The following is a 21,171-nucleotide window of genomic DNA, read 5'->3' as shown; positions in this document are numbered from 1 at the left end:
AATATTCCACGGGAGTTCGATCCGCTATGCGATAATGAAACTTAAAAAATGCGATTAAGGTTAATAATTGCGCGGTTTTTGTTATGTTTATTTACATGAATTTGAAAAGTTATCGCGGTTTTTCTTGTATTGTGGCTTGGGGATGTCGATTCTGGTAGCAATCAGGGCGGGTTTGTCGAGTGGCTTTGTACATACACGTATGTACGTACATGTGATTTGACGTGAACGATCGGTTGTAGCGTCGAGCAGGCAGAATGTCGTACGAAAAGATGGAAGTGGTGAATCCTGCTGAAAAAGAGGCTAGCGAGGTGCTGCATTCGCTGCTTTCTGTGGAGCGGCGAAGCGTGGACAGCAAGGAGGCGATAATCGTGTCCATACCAGCCGACCAGAACGGAGGCGGCGAGTACGGTGAGAGTGCACAATGGCATACTCCCGTCATGGGCCAGCACTCGGTCTTCGAGATGGGAGGACAGAATATGCAACAACATAGCTATAATGGCCATCAAGAACAGGTATTTACTACTGATTATACTCTTTGTTTATCCTCAGGTAGCCATTATCTGTTTGTAAATCAGCGACTTTGATCCATCAAACATTTTATAATTTTCTTAATCATGATTATTACTTTACAGGTTTTGTGGCAAGGGCACACAATACAAGTGGAGAATGGTGGTGCTAATTTGCAGACTATACCTGGCACATATAGCATTGAATTTGAATCCCATGTCGAAGGTGATCCAGGAGATATGGAAGTGGACACAAAACCTAAAGTTGAAAAGAAAACTGGCAAGAAAAAGAAAAAAGCTGAATCAGATAGTGACGAAGAGGTTCTTGACAATAAACTGGAAGATAATCCAGCGCAGGTAAGTTTTTTTATTTTGTAAAATAACATTTGAGGTTATCTTTCCAAAATGTTGAGTTAGAATAGTTTAGTAAATAGCAGCTATGCAAGTTATAGTTATGTGTATGGACTGCAGGACCCATATACATCAATAAATGTCTCAGGTTTCATGCATTGCAAATCTTTTAGATTTTTAGATTGGTAAAAATACCCTGAAATCAAAACTGTCCATTTTTATAACTGAAATGTATCAATGTAAACAAAGTTATTGATTATAGATATACAGTCAAGCAACTATTTAGAATTTACATGGTTTGATGATAGACAAAACTAACCCATGGTTCGACGTAACACATATTAACATGTGCCAATATATTCTGTTGTTTCATATAGCGGAAATCAAGTGGTTAATGCATAACATCATACCTGTTAGTTCCCAAAGAGTTATGCATTGGTATTCTGATTTAAAACTGTATTTATTTAGTCACTTATTTTTAAAATAGCAATATTACCTCTAGTTGTTACAATTACAATGAATGTAACTAACAAATAATTCAATCAACCTGTGGCCTTTCAATGCTTAGAACAGTCTTTACAACACTTTTTATTGTTGCAAACATTAGTTGTGGTGTGGATGATGCTCAGTCTTCCTGTTTCTTGAAATAAGGCAGTATAAAATGTGTAGTATTTGTATTTTGTTTCAATATAATGATTGTTGATGAAGCTAAAGAAATATGTAAGATTCATAACAATAGGTGTTCCATTGTCTCTGCCTACCCCAACGTGAGACAGGCAAGAGGTTATGTATGTATAATAATATTATTGATGTATGTTTCAGGTCAAAGAAAGACTGAGGAGAGGATGTGATTGTAAAGACAACTGTTATCGAGGACTTAACCCAGAAGCAGTTTATCGGCACAGACTAAACATTGCCGAACTAACTAAGAGTGAACATGATATGTACCTGATGGGCATCACAATGGCAAGCTTGGCGAATCCAGCTGAAACATCACGCCACAAAGTCAGAAGGAGATTAAGAGCATGTTATGTATACCAAGGAAGGAAGGTTTGCCTCGAGGCTTTCCTGTATCTTGAGAATGTTACTCACTATCAGCTGAAACGAATCAGGCAGCACGTAATGACGCACGGCGTTGCACCGCGGATACACGGCAACGTCGGTAAGAAACCATACAACACCTTCACCCTAGATATTTACAAACATGCCACTAATTTCCTGAAAGAATACTTGAAACAACATGCCAGTTCACCTAAAGATGTTCAGCCATCTGGAGAAAGTGGCAAAAAGGCCAGTAAGACTGTGATCATTCAAGGAGACTCTCGGAAACATTTATTCGAGGCTTACAAAGAGTATGGGGAAATCTTAGAACCAGGAGTGAAACTCATGGGTTATTCAACCTTCCGTGCTTTCATGAAAGACCAATTTCCTCATGTTAAATTTGCCACTAAGAAGCAAGAAATTCCTAAAGATATGGTGCCCTTCCGCAGCGGTAAGTGTATGTCATATGATAAGAATAAAGACCCCATAAGACTACAGCAAGAGAAAGAAAAGGCCGACGCTAAAAAGGCAGCTATGGAGGCTAAGAAGAAAGAAGAACACGAGAGGGAGCAACAGGCGCAACAACAAGCGCAGCAACAGCAACAACAGCAGCAAGTACAGCAACAACAACAACAGCAACAGCAGCAGCAACAACAACAGCAGCAGCAGGTGCAACAGGTGCAAGTCCAGCAGCACCAGCAGATGCAGGGCCAAGCGCACGTCGTCATCCACCAACAGCAGCCCCAGCAACAGCAACAGATGCAGCAACAGATGCTGGTCCCGCAGGTGAGCCAGCACCAGCAGGTGCTGACGCAGGGCGTGCAGCAGGTGACGCAGCAGCACTGCGTGCAGCCGCTGGGCGTGGCGGAGGAGGGCGGCCAGCCCGTGGAGATGGCGCAGCAGGTCATACCGCTCGCCGTCGTGCAACAGCCGCAGCAGGCCTACATCGTCACTCCTGTCTCACACTTCCAGACTCGTGTTCAGGGAGCTTGGTACAGGCATTGACAGCCGTTCCCGTCTACGATAAGTTTCGAGTAATGCAAAAAATGTAGCAGATGCGAACATTTGTACGTAACTGAAGATCTCGCGATGACTGAACTGTTGTAAAAATGAAACGGTTCCTTGGAAATTCTGTTAATTTGAAACGCCACACGTAACTTTGGCAATAAGTTAGCAAGGATAGTTAGGTAACACCTTTTCAGTATTGGTTGAAAAACTAATTTAATAAAACTATCTGTAAGTATAAAAGTTAATCATATTTACACCATATATTAGCAATTAGCTATGTAGTTTATTTTAGAAGTATGTAATGTGGTTTTTCGAAACAGATACTAAAATTATTTTTATTATGAGTATAGTAAGACATTGTGTAGTAGCTTTATGGGAAGCATGAAAGTATCTTGTGGAAATTGAGTATGCATCCAAACAAACTGTTGTGTGATAGTTGATAGAATATGGCTTTTATATTGGAATACTGAAGCAAATTGTTTACAAAATCGATCGATTATACGAAAGTTTTTTGGATGTATTTACTCAAAAAGGTGCAGTAGTAATTGGTTTGAAACAAGCGAATTTGTATTTGTTTATCTACGATATCTTATAATGAGGATGTGGGTTGCGAACTGATGCGGTATGGCAAGTAATAAGTTTAAAATATACCCACGCAAATACCAAAACAAGAGTATTTCTAAATAAAATATTGTTACGCCTATTGCATGAGAATATTGCCGAAGACCTACTTCTTTTACTTGATCCACACGCATCGGTCTCTTCATGCAATCGCGTCGGTAATAGATTGGCCTTTTTATACTTCCCCCTATTTGGTCGATAAATCCGCCTTTGTAATCTACTAATAGTTTCCCCTCATTCACACTCGGTACAACTCCTTTATAATCATTCTTACATCTTTGTGAACAAATATTAGCTACAAAATATTTGTTACAAATTCCAGCACCACAATGACTCACTACTATGATTGATAACCACTGAATATGAAGACAGTTTGCTTGTTTCAAAACTTTACACTTGCCAAGAGGGGTGGTATTGACAGCTAGCAGTTTTGTAGGAGAATGTTTTGCAATAGCGATCAATTAATTTAAACAATATTTTGATCGACACATTATTTTCATGTATCAAAAAGCAGTGCCTTCATAAAATGATGTGGATTTTGACATAACTCGTGCGATTATAATTTCGGAATTAATATTTAGAATAAAGTAATATAAGATTTTAATGAAAAGTGATGTATTACAGTGCTTTAGAATGTTTTCAGTAACATAACCAAATAACCTACAGAAAAATTATTTTAGGAGCATACATTTTTGGGAAAATCCATTTATACCATACTTGAATAGAGACACAGAGTAAAGCAACAGACTTACCTAATGCAATAAATAATGCAGTTTCTATCTATTATAAAAACAAATAATGTACTGAGGTTTTTATAATGAATAAAAATTGGAATTATTTTTCAGATTGAATTTAATTACATATCAAGGATGTTGTTACATGTGTGTAGTACACTATTATTTCTACTTCATTTTATTAATGCTTGTGTGTGGTTTATTATCATGTTTTATTGCAAATTGGAGTGTGCAAATATTGTCATTGTCTCTCATTCAATAGACAAATTTACTCAACTTTGATGGGTTAATTCAAATGAATGCTTCCAGTCGAGTGAAATCATTCTTCATACACTGGTGCAGGCAATAATTCACATAGCAATACTACTTGTCTACTGCAAACTAATGTGTAAAAAAATGTAAAGCAAAAGTGTATTGCGAATTTGTGATTTTGGTGACATTATATTGATCACTTTAGATTATAGTGTATCACAATGAAAGGACGCTTATTATATAAAGACAATTTAATTCAAAGATATGCATTTTGTTTCGTGACATCAAGGAGCATACTTAGTTTTCTAAAACTATTTAATTGTCGATCAAGAAGGCTGACTTTGAATGCTGAGTTATAAGACCTCGGCTATGAGTTCATACTTTAGTAAGGATTTATTTAATAAGTGCAGACAAATTTAGGTAGTTAGTAATAACACTAGGAGTTCTAGTGTGCCTAGTTATAATATCTTGGTGACCAAACTTGCAATAACATCAATTTCAAAAAATGAACTTGTGATGTAACCATAATATGTACAGACATTTTTCAAGTATGTATTTTCCAGTTCCCATTTGTTGAGAAGGTGCATATTTTGCAAGTTTCTTGTTTACTTTTGCAAGGGTCACGATCATGCATTGTAAAAGATTAATATGAAAGTCAACAGAATATCAAGCTTACTCTTGAAACTAATCTCAATGTCAATTACAAACGAATAAAATCTAAAGTATTGTTCTATGTCCCAACTATACAACCCCAATAAAGCAAAACACGACCAATATGGATGCAACACTTGCAAGTCGCGTTGCAACTTAAGAGTACGAAACGTCACAATATCAATGTCGATCGATCGGAATTGGATTCAAGAGTAAGCCCCCTGGAATGAAATGTCTAGGTACTTATATGAATTGAATAAGTATCTAGATATAAACAAGAAACCTACTCAAGAAATTTGCATGCCATTTATCAGAAAATCTAAAGGTTTGAATGAATTTTTTATACTATGTACTTTACAGATATTTTAATTATTGGCATATTTATTATCCCAACGATATTTTACTTATGTTTATGACTGCTTAACTGATAATATTAATGATACCAGTTATTTCTGTACCCCTCGTTTAGGTATTTAATTTTCAAATTTATCAAAACCAACAAGTAAAATGTCTTCACGATGACAAGACTAGTAGTTTTCGAATCGGAGACGAAATTAAAATCTCACATTATTTTTTAATTATAATAGATATAGCGTTACGTATGTATAACTGATAGAAGTGTGTATTCATAATCAATTTACCTATAGACAGTACAGAAATGTGCCTAGAAATTATGCTTATCCATGTATTTTTGTAGTGCAATAACATGTAAGATTCGGAGCAGATTTTATAAAAAATATCACCAATGAATTAATAATTATAATATTCTTTTAATTGTACCACCAGTCCAGTGTTAAGCCGAATACAGCAAATCATGACGTACATTTACCATCTAAATTGATGCTCACAAACATTTGCTTCGAATCGTAGTGATTTGCCCCTAGCAAGACATTCGGCATCCATGTTCCAAAATTATTACTGTAGGAAGACATGATGTGATAGAAATAAAACTTTTTTACGCTATACTCTGTGTATCAATTAACCCGTATTCCAGGGTTTGGGACGTAGGTACGATCGGGGTCGAGGCTCCCACGCCATCCTCCAATAGTCCGGTGCTGAGTTACAACCGGAGATTGTCCGCCGGGGGTGTACGTTCGTCGCACTCGTTCTGCCTCGGCTCATTGGTCTCCTGCAGCCGGCCACTTCACTCGACAATTTAATAAATCCTCCGCGTCGTTCATTTGTAAACAAAAGTCATTGTTTCGAACTAAACCGGACAGTTTGACGATGGCGACTTGCCTTAGCGGGCGCGCGTGGTGTCATCTCACTATTTGGTGACCTCTTACGAAACTCGAATTCGATAAAAATGAAATTTTGGAAGTGTAGTACTAAAAGGGAACGAAGAGCAGCTGCTATCGGTGAGTGCTAACACTTTCTTTTGTTTGAATACCTAGTTGGTATACGAGTGTCAACTCAACTCTAGTCTAGTTGATCAACGTATGGTCAGTGTTTCGGTAAAGTATCGCTTGCAACTACGTACCTAATATGTTTTTGATTGAACAATGTTATAAACTACTTGGCGTTATTAAATTAACCCAGTTTCGGGCTGCTTTGCTGAAACGATATCTGCAATTTGTCTTGATTATGGAGTGCGGAGAAGATACAGTTCTACGCATTGTTAACAAGAAGTCACTGGACCATCAATTGGCTAGTTTAATTGGTTAAGTACCTTACAATACTGCAATCATTAGTAAAAGTGCTAATAGTCGTAATGAATTTTAAGATTCTAATGTTCTAACTTCTAAGACTAAGTAACCATTAGAAACTGATGACTTAATCGATACTGACCTTCAGACGTTATAAATGCATAACAAATTCCAGTCATAATAATTTGTACGTGGAAATAATTTACTTAAATAAATACCGGTTGTTAAAAGTTCGTTATATTAGAAATCTAAGTCATATTTGCTTATGAATGTATAATAACTTGCACGTTTTAAACTTTCGACACCCAAAAATAGAAAAATACTTACCTATCCATTTATTATCGAATTACACCCGTGTGCTTTTTTTTATTGAGGGGGGAATATCATCCAATGTCTTCTCCGGCCTTGGGCGAGGCCAGAAGGAATGTCAGACTCTTACTGACTAAAAACAACCCCGTTCCTACTACTGCTTTTCAAATCGGAACCCTAGTAACCCACTCGGCAGTCCGCAGCTCCGACACCCGTGTGCTAACAAACAGTTTTAGTCCAATATTTCCTGTGTGAATAGAAGACGTTGAAGCAGTCTTAATTTGTAGCAAAATACAGTTCTCTGTTATCCACTAAACTGCAACAAACGCTAAGTTACAGATAGACTCATCATGTTTAGTTAAACAAGTGTTAAACAGAACATAATGTCTGCGTAACATGTTAAACATAACGAAAATAATCTCATAACATTCATGTTTATGCATTGTTATAATATAATCCTATTCTGTAACATTTCGCGTCCACTCTTGTTATTCTTTTTCAACAATTACATAAAACGGTTTTTATAATTAAACAATTTATTGTACAAATGAACAAATTATAAACATTTTGATTTCTACATCCTCGAGAATCAATGTTCACTGGAAATATATCCGTTTATTAGTTTGTAACGCAGAAAAAGATACGATGAAGTGATTTTTAACGTGGATTCTTAGAAGGAAGAATTCAATGTTCTATTTTATTAATATCTATCACCTTACCTTTTATTATTACTTTAATGTATAATGGCGCCAATATTACCTATTTAGAGAACCATCTACTGACAGGAAAGGAAACTTGTTTATTAGAAGCCGGCATGATGCCCGCAGACGGTCAGAGCGTGACCGCCAATCTTTATTACTTTGTGGACAGACGAACCTTTCTTTTTTGCTGTTTCAGTTAAGCTCGTTTATTTCACCCAAGGGCGGACAGTTGTGTGGGGGAATTAGGTGTTTATTAAAATGATTCTCACAATTCCCTGCACTGGGTGACGAAGATAACAATAACTTATATTTTGTTTTTCGTTCGTCATCGTCATTTTCGACAATTTTATCTTGTGAATGGATATCTCTATATGATGGCTTATAGTTATAAGTTATAATAGGACAGGTTAGTTACTGCTAATCCTAGTTAAAAAAGAAAATGTCCAAAGGGACATTTTAAAAGCTCTCGAATACTACTGCGCTTAATAAAGGATTTTTAGCCACGTGCCAATCGCTTCTATATAATCGATGCACGTACGTTTGGGCATATCGATGCTTGTGACGTTTATGGCATGCCAATAAGTAGCTATAGCAGACTCATGCTGGCTGGCGGCAACTCGACTGTATGTCCACTACATAGATTGGCACTGCGGAGCTGGTTCCAAGCTGATTGCTATGCTAGCCACAATCCGCCAACCATCGGCCTTTGTTTGCGTTTCACATTGTCCCATCCTTCCCTTCCGTTCCAACTTTTACTGAATACGAGGCATTGTTTGATTTTCATTAAAATTTCATTGCAGTTTAAAACGGACGGCAGCAATATTTCGATAATCGAGTTGGTCAATACCGTAATAGTTATTAGTTCCTACCAATTAAATAAAAAACCTATGTACCTTCCTTGACATGTGATTGAGTAGGTATATTTACTCAATTTAGCCAGCAACAAATTTAATAGGAATAAATTTCAAAATATTGTTGGGGTTGTGGCATGTCACTATCATGATGGTCCAAAGTAGTGAATTCTCTATCTGTTGCGAATTCAAAACCTTTTTATTAGGTTTTGAATCCGCCTTTGTTGCTATTTTCTTCAATAACTACATAAGTAAAACCAGCATATTTTCCAGCAAAACTCTCGATCCTCGTACAGTATCTAGGTACTAGGTATCTAGGTATAGTTCTTGTTAGTTTTTTTATGTGCTATGTAAGATTCCTAAATTGACTGCTTTCCAAACAATCATAAACGTTACTACGAAATGTATTAATTAGATTCATCTAATTCACGAGAGTAAACTGTCGATAGCCGTACCTGTAACTCCCTATTGTTAGAGCAAGTCACATTAACTACTAACTACCTAGCTGATAACTTCTCCTTGAAAGATCGTAAACCAAACAAACGAACCGAACGGAGCAAAACTACGGAATGAGGGCAAGAACTAAAGTAAATAAATAGCTACCTAGAATAGTAGGTATACCTAGAACCTATGTTTGATTTCATCTTATTTTAAAATAAACCAGACTTGTTAAAAATGCCTAAACAATGTAGGGTAGACTGGGGGCAGTAGTAACAGTGGACAATTGTAACATTGGCGATATTTTGACTATTAAGCCATTAACGCACGTGTGCGTGAGCCTGAATACGCGCAGGACACGTCCCGACCTGCTCACTAGCCAGCAGCGCGCGAGCTGCGAAACTGACGTGTTAACGACGAAATTTTATTTCTGCAGCACCAAAGTAAGTTTTTCGTACTAATTAATTGTGTAATATCTACTTAAATTATCTATATTCTCTCGAGATTTTTCATTAAGTCGCCTTCTGAGCTATTGTATTTTGCGTAGCCTAATGCTTATTTGATAATATTTAGTACTAGCTTTTGCCCGCGACTTCGTTCGCGTGGAATAGTGACTTCCGGCAAATTTTTGGTTTTAACCACATAGTTCCCGATCTCGCGGAATCTCTTCAAAAATGAGATGTAGAAGATATTCCAGGGAACTCTTCAAAAATCAACATAATGAGCTCTGCGTTTGAATTTAATAGATGTATACTCACTTAGGGCATTGAAAAATAGTTTAAAAACGGACTTAAACTAAAGAAATACCTATTATAATCTTTCCGAACTTAAGATGAAAACTAACTTAAAACTAAAGAAAGCTACGAATTACGAATTTATAACAATTAAAAAAGAAATTATATTACAACCTATCTTCTATGCTATAATAACCAAGCTTAAACTAAATAATTTAAAAGAAACGACTTAAATCTAATCTATCTAATTAATTAAGAAATTAGACTTACAATTTTATTAAAAAACTAACTACAGTAACTACTAATAATCGATATCAAACTAAACCTACGTTAAATAGTTTAACCAAAAAACCAGGAAAACCCAACAAATAAACTTATTAATTGACAAATACAACGAAACCAATTTAGAATATACGAAACAGCAGGACCACTACAGACAAATAATCATACGACTGATAATACACTTTTTCTACGATAGTACCGAAGCGCTCGGCCGATACCCAACCAAATGAATGTAACGAAACCATAGCGCGATCTATTTCGATCCCAACGCCATCTATCGAGGATAAAGACAACTTGGATTATTTATTTATACTCCGTTCGGGCATTTTCTTTGTACTAAAAGTTTAATTATGTTGATATTATTTTTTTCATACCTTTTTACTATTTATTTACTTTTTTTCGATGAATTAAAACAATAACATGAACCGAAGTCGTCTAACGATCGACATAGAATTATCTATACTCCGTTAGAGCATTTTCTTTGTACTAAATGTTTTATTATATTGATATTATTTTTTTCATACCTTTTTACTATTTATTTACTTTTTTCGATAAATTAAAACAATAACATGAACCGAAGTCGTGTAACGATCGACATAGAATTATTTATAAATAATTTATTTCTTATTTTTATTTTTGATTTTTGAAATAAAAATATATCTATGTCCTTTCTAAGGTTCTAAACTATATCTGTACCAAATTTCAACCAAATCCGTCAAATAGTTGCGGAGATTAATGGTATAAGCATAGAATGTTCGACGTGATTCTTTAATTTGACATAACTTTTTTATTTATGAACCGATTGACATGAAACAAACACTAAATGTAAATTTAAGCATCCCACAATATATTCGTGAACCGCATCCAACTCGGATCAGCCGTTTCTGAGATTAGCGCGCACAGACGAACAGACAAACAGACAAAAAAAAAGTTAATTACATTTTTGGGTTCGACATCGACATAACAATAACCTCTGCTATTTTTTTTATTTTTATTTTCAATGTACAGACAGCACTTTTCTACAATTTTATTATATGTATAGATAGATATTAGTTATTTCAATTTTTCCATAGATTGTGTATTAAGGACAGTTGTACCACTGACGACGGGGACAATTGAAACGTTACAATTGTCCCCGTGTTACAATTGTCCACGTGTCCAATTTCGGAAATTGGAAAAAGAAGACTGCAATATATAGATACCCCAGAAAAAGAAGCTATACGTAGAGAAGCAGAAACAAGGAAAAAAGCAAAACAAATTAAAATTAATTTTAGTGCAGATAGTACAAAAGGTCGGGATAAAGGAAAGGTCAAAGGAATACGAAAGGGAGAGCAGCAAAAAGAGAAAACTAAAAATATTGTTGAATCTGACGAAGACCTACACTACCAAAGAGTGGTTTTGTCTTGTTTGTATAGAACCTTACAGCGCCAACCGACCGAATGAGATCTGGATACAGTGCCCTCAGTGCAAAATGTTTGCACATGAGGAGTGTACAGCATAAGAAGCAAATTATATCTGTCACACTCGCGAAAGTGTTTTTATTAAATTCTCTTTTGTCATTACTTTTTTCAACTTGAGTTGTTATGTTTCTTTTAGCAGAGTTCTAGTTTATTTCTAGATTGTAATAATTTATTGTGCCGAAGAATATGAGTTACGCGGATGGGGATATTTGTAACAGTGGACAATTGTAACACCATACAAACAGAAAAAAGTTGTTTATTTCGTATTTTATAAATGTTACAGAGCTATTACCAAACTTAAAACGAAAAGTAAGGCTCCTAATTTTAATTTGTCAAATAAATATCGTTTTTGTTTATTGAATAAAGCTAGAATAGCTATGTGCTTCTAGTTCAAATATAATTGTGTCCAGTTTAAATAATTAAATAAATATCTTGTTTTTGTGATTAAATATTGATTCATAACTGATAAGACTGCAATTAAAAATTACTTCGAGTATTCTTACTCAACCCACTTGTGTTTTATTTCATAAAAATCTTTTGTTACATTTGACCACACGATGGTCACTTTGTAGAGGTCTTCCGGTTACCTACGACATCAACACCTGGCGAACTTCATTTTAATTCCCCACCGCCACAGTTGCTCGATATTAATGTGGACCCACCTTCAGCCTTGGAAGTAGCTAAAGCAATCCATTCTCTGAAGACAGGCAAAGCACCAGGACTCGACCTCATCACTGCGGAGATGCTACAAGCAGACTTACCTTCCGCTGTCGATGTTCTGACGCCTCTAATCGAGAAAATTTGGACTTCAGAGGAGCTACCGGATGACTGGAACAAAGGCCTTGTTATCACTGTACCTAAGAAAGGAGACCTTAGTATGTGTGACAACTGGAGAGGCATCACATTGCTCTCGATTCCTGCTAAGGTTTTCTGCAAGATCATCCTGGACAGACTGGCAAGGGCCGTGGACCCTCTCCTCCGCAGGGAACAGGCTGGTTTCCGATCGAGCCGCTCGTGTACGGACCAGATCAACACTCTTCGTATCATACTGGAACAGGCATCAGAATGGCAGAGAGAGATTTACCTCACATTTGTTGACTTCGAAAAAGCCTTTGATACGTTGAAGTGGCCAAGCATCTGGTCTCGTCTACTGGAAATTGGAGTGCCACCGAAGATTGTCCGCCTGTTGGAGAGTATCTACAGAAAGTACTCCTGTAGAGTAACTCACAACGGTCTCATTTCGGAAGACATAACGGTGCACGCAGGTGTCCGCCAAGGCTGCCTTCTGTCACCTCTGCTTTTTTTGGTCGTCCTGGACGGAATTATGCTTCGCATCACAGATAAACGGCGCCGCGGGATAGAATGGGGACTGTCCAACACATTAGAAGACCTGGACTATGCCGACGATCTTTGCCTGCTGAGTCACACCCATGCCGACATGCAAGCTAAGTTGGACGATTTGCGACAGGAGGCAGCAAAAACAGGGCTTAAAATTAATACCCGGAAGACCAAGGAAATAAGATCTGGCGTGAAGAATAATTCACCGTTGCTGATTGGCACAGAGGCAGTGGAGCGCGTCCACAAATTCACATACCTCGGGAGCGTCGTGTCAGAAACTGGAGGAAGTGAGGAGGACATCGCCTCACGGATCGCCAAAGCTCGAGCAACTTTCGCGCAGTTGAGACCGGTCTGGCAGTCCCGAAAACTGACCCGAAGGATCAAGCTTAAGATCTTCGGGTCCAATGTCAAATCGGTACTGCTATACGGGTGCGAGACGTGGAAGGTGACAAAGGACATCTCCCGCCAAATCCAGGTCTTCGTTAACCGATGTTTGCGTCGCATTCTCGGTATTTACTGGCCCGAGACCATCTCCAACTTAGACCTGTTGGAGAAATGCCACGAAAGTCCTATCGATCGCCAAATAAAACGCCGCAAGTGGGGATGGATTGGCCATACTCTCCGAAGAGACCCCGACCACATTCCTAAACAAGCATTAGAGTGGAATCCCCAGGGGAAAAGGAAGCGTGGCCGTCCTCGGCAAACCTGGCGACGTACTGTAGTGGCGGAAGCGGCGGGCATCGGCATGACGTGGAGCGAAGTGAAGCGGGAAGCTCAAGACCGATCGAAATGGAGGACCTCTGTCGACGCCCTCTGCCCCATCTAGGGGTCATAGGACCTTAAGTCAAGTAAGTCAAGACCACACGATGGGTACAATTGTAACAATCGCCCTCCTTATGATAAAACTCAATTTTTAGGTTTCGTTTATTACATTAGTCGACTACGAGTAAAAAATACTATAAATGAATAACCATTGCACCTAAATTCACTAATTAATATTATAAAAAACAAATAGATTTTACACCAGAGCCCGTCAAACAAAATGTGTTACGTTGGCCCCCAGTCTACCCTACCTAGTTGTCTAAAATTAATAACCTGCAGATAGTAAAATATTCGAGCTTCTTTGTAGCTAAGTATCCACAAAAATGCAAGTATAAGTTGATATTTCATGAAAAATGTAATATATAGTCGTCCATTATTTAATATTTTCTGAGACACCAAGCATTATTATTAATTTGAGATCCAGGACAATGCCCACGTTATGAATACAATAGTCTATCCTAGTCGACAATGACCGGTACTGACGTACCTATAAGCACCGCCAAAATTAGACTTAACTACATTCCAGCTATGGAAACGAGGATATTCTTTGCAATGGATTAGAACTTTTTAATAACGGTTATTTTTTGTTTTGCGCAAAAAGGCGTTTCGTCTCTTCAACAGTTTCCACTTCATGGAAAAGCCTTTTCACGTGAACTCTACACTATTTTACGCCCAAATACTGAAATGCCACTCAATTTTAAGTAGTACTAAATATCGTAATATCTCTTTCATTTACCAAGAATTTGCAGGGACAGAACTATACTTGAGAGCGTCTTAAAATTGAGTGACGTTTGAGTATTTAGCCATTAGGAACTTAGTTAAAAAACAAACAAAACTTTCCCCTTATGTTAGTATGATTGAAGGTTCGTTTACATGAGAGAATGGTTAATGTGATCGGCGTAAGCAAAAATAAATTAGCAATAAGATAGCGACACAACAGGAAAAGGAAAGTTATCAAAATTAATAAAACCACAAATTAAAAATCCGGCGTTGCATAAAGTCCATCGGTCTGCAGTTTATGAAATAGAGTAAATAGAATATCCTCTACTCTAGAGCTGAGCTTCGTAGTTTTAATCCGTCCTCATACGTAAACTATAATTGTTGAATGTAGGTACCGTGCGCCCAGGCTAATAAACTTCCGAGCGGTATTTTAGTGCAGACGGCCTAACGAATAATCCAATCAGGGCCCACTTCCTAGACGAGCTTTAAACGGGTGCGAGTGCTAAGGTGTCGCTATGTCGACTTGCAGGCCACAAATAGAATATAGTCAATTAATGCTAGGTACTATTGAGTGTGAATTTCAACTCCTATTCATCGTCATATTAGCCACTTCTGAACAAGGGCCGCCAAGAAGGTCAAGGTCCTGGAAGGTCAATGACTTCAATATTCTGATTGGTTGAAATCCGCATCCTTCTATTCTTAATTCTGTAAGAAATTCATGTCTGGTGAAGTGACTAAATCGGCTACTGTGCTACGTGTTGCGGACTAGTTAACACGGAACAAAATATTGATACGATTTGTAGATTTATTCCGAATGCGCTGTTTTAATAGCGGTGTAAATCTCAAACACTAGCGTAAAGCAACATACCAAAAAAGACACTACATACATAGTAATCTATGCTACGGTAGAATTATAGAAGAAACTACTACAGATACTAATGATTTTCATAGTTTCAAACTTGAAACACTTGAGAGGCAGTTAAAGCATTGTAAACTAGAACAGATACAGCAGAAACTGGAACGAGTGACAACTGTAGGGAACATCTCACAACTAATTTAAGTCCCTTGTGATTAGCATCTCACATCTGTATATACATACAAACTATATACAGTTATCCTTATTTGCTGACTTGCCCTTGCGGATATTTACATAGTACCGACTAACAACACGGAACTTTCGTAATATACATAGGTACCGATACCTTGATCACACAATACTTTCTTTCTACAGACAATAGGTTAAACAAGACCTTTGCATGGATTGCATTAGGCAGGACAGGTATACCACCTCCACTACTGGGCAGGTCACTAAGACGTTTCTCCCGGATGTCAATGAGGCATATCGTTTAGTGAGATCGACAAAGTTGACACCTGCCCAAGTACAAGCGTTGACTGGACATGGAGGGATCGCTGAGTACCTGCATCGATTCAAATTAAAAGAAAATGCAGGTTGCGAATGCGACTTAACCATCAGTGAGTCAGTATGGCACATTATTCTCGACTGTCCCCGTTTTCTGGCCGCCAGATCCAGCTTAGAGGCTCAAATAGATACAAATCTGGATACCTCCAATCTGAGTGCCATTCTAGCTGATAAAGTCAAAAGACCGCACTTCCTGAGCTACATAGACACTATCTTTAGCAGGGCAGCTGAAAGAAACAGCACATTAAATAATAGACACCAAATAGCCACCTTGGAGAATCAATTAACAACTGCCACGGCAGTACCCGAGACCCTCGTACTAATGAGCCGCTCATAATCAATGAGAAGCAAATACTCCTACATGGAGAACGCGGCACCAAAGGAATACGGTTGCGAGGTGTGGCCCTATTCATGAACACCAGCAGCGAAAGACTAGGGATAGCCTTCTGCGAAAAAAGGAATAGCAAATGGCTCACTATTTCACCGGGCCTAGCCTCCCTGATCAATGGCAGCACATCCAGAACAAGCATGCGACGCAAAGTCTATGACGCACTACCAGACATGAAACTGTTGGGTCGAAGCTGTCGATTGTTGCGAACACGCAATAAAACAATCGCAATGTTTTCCAGCGTCGACTCTATAACTTGTTTTGCACAAGCATGTGGGGTGCTGTCAGGCGTGGTTGAGTGGGGAGACGTAGAAGGCATACATTCCAGAATAATTAGCGTAGACGCTGCAGTGGTGGCTTATGAAAAAGGGAAAACGGCAGACCTTATGGGCTGTATTAGGGCCTCAGAACATCATGAGGTCATCGTGTACGAGGACAGGGGGGAAGATTTGAGCTTCCTCAAGAGGTCAGTTCAGCGCCAGCTAAGGGTGGATTCTCCAAGCGGCTCAGAGCGTTTACAGCAACAATATTTGCAACAGAGCGCTCTGCAACAACAACAGCGGGCCACCGAAAGGGAAAATAAAAAACTACAGTCCCGAGGCAGAATGTGGGCAATAACAACATCCATATGCTCAGTAACCGGACTCATTGCGTCACCTTTCAGGAAAAATGCATCCAAGTCCACTCATAGATCGGAGAGCTGTCCCGCTCAAATACAGTCTGCTCATTCTAGGTCATCCCCAACAAGAGCAGCTATGGGCCACGTTTGTCCACCGAAGCTTCGACAAGCCACCACTCCCAGAGACCATCTCATAAACGCTTTTCTCGAGTTTGTCGCAGTAATAGAAGCAACTAAACAGGTTAACTTGCGGAATTGCGAAGCCATCCTGCAGACTTATCTGCAGGGTAACGAGCTGATACTGGACGATAGACTCGAAGCAGCAGAAGCAGTCATATACGACAATAATACATCGAGAGTGCTGAGAGGAACCTCTATAAGTCGTAGTATGGCAGCTTACAACGCCACTGCAGGATTTGTGTCTCTCGACGAGAAGGAATCAAATCGATGCGGAGTAGTGAAGTTTAAAACTCCCCCCAACGATTCCCTAGTGGTGGTTGCCAAGTGTACCAGGATTATGCTAGACGATGGGATATTAGAAATGGCAAAATCCATATCGGAATCCGGACCGGACGGCATAACCTTTGAGAGCTGGTGCACTCCGAGGTTTCACTGGACGAACGGGGTCCCTGGATGCGGTAAAACGACTTGGATAGTGGATCAATTTGATGCGGACAAAGATTTAATTGTCACCACAACAACTGAAGCAGCAAATGACCTCAGAGGCAAACTATCTTGCCGATTTGGGGGACTACTAGTCAAATCTAGGGTTCGAACAATGGCGTCCATCTTAGTAAACGGCTTGAAGGGGCGAGAGAGCTGCACTCGACTAATGGTAGACGAGGCTCTTATGAACCACTTTGGAGCGGTGGTGATGGCTGCCCGAATAACTTTAGCCAAGGAGGTCCTGCTAATTGGTGACATTAATCAGCTCCCGTTCATTGATCGTGACAACCTCTTCCCTCTCCACTACGGCCGCCCTACACATATCACACCCATAAGTCAGGAGTTGCTGTGTACCCACAGGAATCCAATGGACGTGGCCTATGCCCTCAACACAGTTTACAGTGGCATATACTCGTCCAGGTCGGGCGTGAGATCCCTGGAGACAAAAAGATTCTCGGGAGCGATGATCCCAAAATCACTCCCCGACACCTTATACCTGGTACACACCCAGGCAGAAAAGGAATCCCTTAAGAACCAGGGATACGGGTCGGGCGAGGGATCACGCATTCTCACTATACACGAGGCTCAGGGGCTTTCGTCCGCGAAGGTGGTAGTTGTGAACACAGCAACAAAGAGGCAGAAAATTCATGACAGCGTACCACATGCAGTAGTTGCAATATCGCGTCACACACATAGTTGCATCTACTACACGGACAACTGTGATGACGCGATAAGCAAATTGATCAGAAGGGCTGCTGAAGAGAGCGACCATAGGATAATGGACTACAACCTGAAAATGGCCATCAAACACAGAGACGCGGCAGTTCTGGGGGCGCTTTTGGGTGAGAAATGTTCCTTGGACTAAAATAAAAATTTATATAGTGGGAGGTAATGTGTATGCGGAAATCGTAAATAAGTACATAACTGCTATATACATAATTATATAATTGTAAACTCTTTGACTTCTGTAAGCTCTGTTGAAGTCAGCCCACCCGACAGGGGTTGAGGCGTCATGCACACATAAATGTCCTACAGTCGGTGGCGCTGTGTGTTAGGTTGTTCCGTTCCCAACAAAATGGTTGACCGGATCAATTGCTGACACACACGTCATACCCGTGAACGAGTGCCTTCTGCTGGGGCAGGTCGGCTCTCCCAGCGCGCCGGTGGACTGACTTGGCAGAGCCGCCGGTAAATTTAATTTAGTGGATAAAAAAAAAACAAATATGTTAATCATAAGTATTTTTGTAGTTATAATCTAATAGTTGTGTTTAATTGTAGTGCGTAAGGTAGATACCATATTGATAAAATTTATTGTAAAAAGAAACACAAATTGTATGACAAGGGCACGGACCAAGAGTCCGTGGAGAACAAATGTAAATAAACATATAAAAAACAAGACCTTTTTTTCTAATATGAAAAGCTAAAGTAAACTCTTGTTCTATTTTCTCGGACAATGGTTTACAAAATGTTTTATGAATGCAAGCAAAGCAAGGACCCTGGTGTTATTTCATCCGACTGTGTAATCTTGAGATAGTCCATTTTTCATCTTGTTTTTTAATGGATTCCTTGTATTCTGTAGGTAACTTATTTCGTAGGATTATTGTTAAGATACAGCATGTAATAACTACAACGTTGTTATTCAGAAAAAACTTGTTTTCTTTTGTGTCTTTACCCATAATATTTCCTTTTGATTTATGTTTTTTTATTCAAGGTTAAATTGAGCGTGTTCGGAAACGAATAGTTATGATGTTATTATATCCAACTTAAGTTATTACTTCCTAGAGTTTAAAAATAATACCTCATCGATCGCCGTTTGTTGAAAAAGTATAAGCAATATTTTACGTTACTTAGGTACAGGTATTCTTTGAATAATCACGGAACGGGAAGACATAATATACCTATTTAATTAAGATTTAATTGAAATGAAGGGAAATAAGCTATACAGTTTACATCTTATCAACCATCAGTCCGGTCATAGGAATCGACCTAAATGTTCAGCTTATTACAGCGTTTGTGGGCGATGTGTTAACAGTAATTTATGACCAGCAATAACTTCCATACTTCACACTGCTGCAATCTTTAAACTCAATACATTCCAGACTTATTTACATTCATGAGCCATTTATTCCGTGAGGAGCGAAATTCTATATCGAGGAACATATGCCTATAATATGTCGTCTATAGACTTATTTGCATCTCAAAAAACGTTGGCTCTCCAAGGCAGTGGCAGTAAGGACGTGTGCGGGTTCTATACATAGCTCATTTATGTAAATTGCACATAATTCTATTGAGTGCACGTACTTCTTATTTCATTGCCTTCATTACACACGCTTCATCCAGAAATAGGCATTGGTCGTGTCCTTTTACTTCTCTCTTACTGTGTTGTCCAAAAGCATCAAAGTTCACTTGTATGAAAAATAAACGCAAATCTTCCAGTAGCTGGTTCAGGCGATAAAGCTGAACTCCCGAAAGAAAGTTTTATTAACTTAACTCAAGGTTCAACTTACATTACAAAATTTATTAATATTAACACATTACCCAGGATATGTCAATATATATCAGGATATATCAATTTGGATAAATTATATTATGCTCCAAGAACCTAGTTACATAGGCCATGGTTAATAGGACCCATTTCACCAATTTTTAATGTATTGGTCAGTAATTTTACGTAGGTCTCTTGTGTATAGCCTCTAAGTATTTGACAGGACATTAAAATATTATTTGTTGGCACTTACTATACAGATTTACGATGAAATCGTTTTGGCTTGGTGCCAGATAGGTTTGCAATAGGCTCTCACTTTATCACATTGGTGGCTTTTTTTGGCGTGAAAATCATCCAATGACTTCTCCCGCCTTGGGCGAGGCGAGAGGGAGTGAAAGACTCTTACTGACTAAAAACCACCCTGTTCCTACTCCTGCTTTTCGAGCCGGAGCCTCGGTAAACCCGCTAGGTAGTCCGCAATTCCGGATCAAATTACATAGGTAGCTAACACGTTATTTTTTGTATTGCGGTTTCTGAGACCATAGTTGAACAAGTATCTACTTTATTACTATTTACTATCTACATTATCGCATTTTCATGACAAATAATACAATAACATAACATTTTTATACCTAACAATGACTGGGCAATTACAAATAAATAATACATATTGGTACATTATTGCGTGCGTATATGTATTGTAATACATATAATTGTAACACAATAATACATTCTTTTTTGTTTATGTTGTCCATACCAAGTGCTTATAAACAGTCAGCTTTATTCATCAATTATCAGAATAAGTACTACATATTAATGATGTTTTGGTACTATATTTCTTCCTTGAACAATTATATTTGCAGTTGGTGGGTCGCTAGCAAATTTTTAGTGGGCCTTTTCTGTAAGAACAAAGACATACTAACCAACAGTTCTGAATTTAATTTTCACATTGGTAACGGTTTAATGCTCTGAAGACGGGTCCTGAGTTTAGGAACTTGATTTAGATAGGTGTGGTAGTAAAGTAGTCTACTTTGGGAACCACTGGTGTAAACAAAACCATTGAGCAGTAGACAAAAATCATCTACATACGTAACATGTTTACAAACTTAAAGTGACGTGTGGGAAACA

General features: G+C 38.5%; 1 protein-coding gene across 5 annotated transcripts in view; it reads left to right on the top strand.

The window, feature by feature from the left end:
* Positions 1-21,171, top strand: part of LOC118272332 (guanine nucleotide exchange factor DBS) — a 96,119-nt gene that overhangs the window by 2,278 nt on the left and 72,670 nt on the right. Inside the window, exon 1 of one of the 5 annotated variants that reach the window (XM_035588764.2) lies at positions 6,241-6,522. The exons of the other annotated variants lie outside the window; for them this stretch is intronic. Coding sequence (XP_035444657.1) covers positions 6,471-6,522 — 52 coding nt within the window. The 5' untranslated portion in view covers positions 6,241-6,470. Of the gene's footprint in view, positions 1-6,240; positions 6,523-21,171 lie in introns of those variants that run through there. 5 annotated transcript variants of the gene reach the window in all.

The sequence above is a fragment of the Spodoptera frugiperda genome, chromosome 15 (genome assembly GCF_023101765.2).
Source record: "Spodoptera frugiperda isolate SF20-4 chromosome 15, AGI-APGP_CSIRO_Sfru_2.0, whole genome shotgun sequence".
In the NCBI taxonomy this organism is placed as follows: Eukaryota; Metazoa; Arthropoda; class Insecta; order Lepidoptera; family Noctuidae; genus Spodoptera; species Spodoptera frugiperda.
Note: the sequence above shows the minus strand (reverse complement) of the source record. Positions and strands in the feature narration are given on the sequence as shown.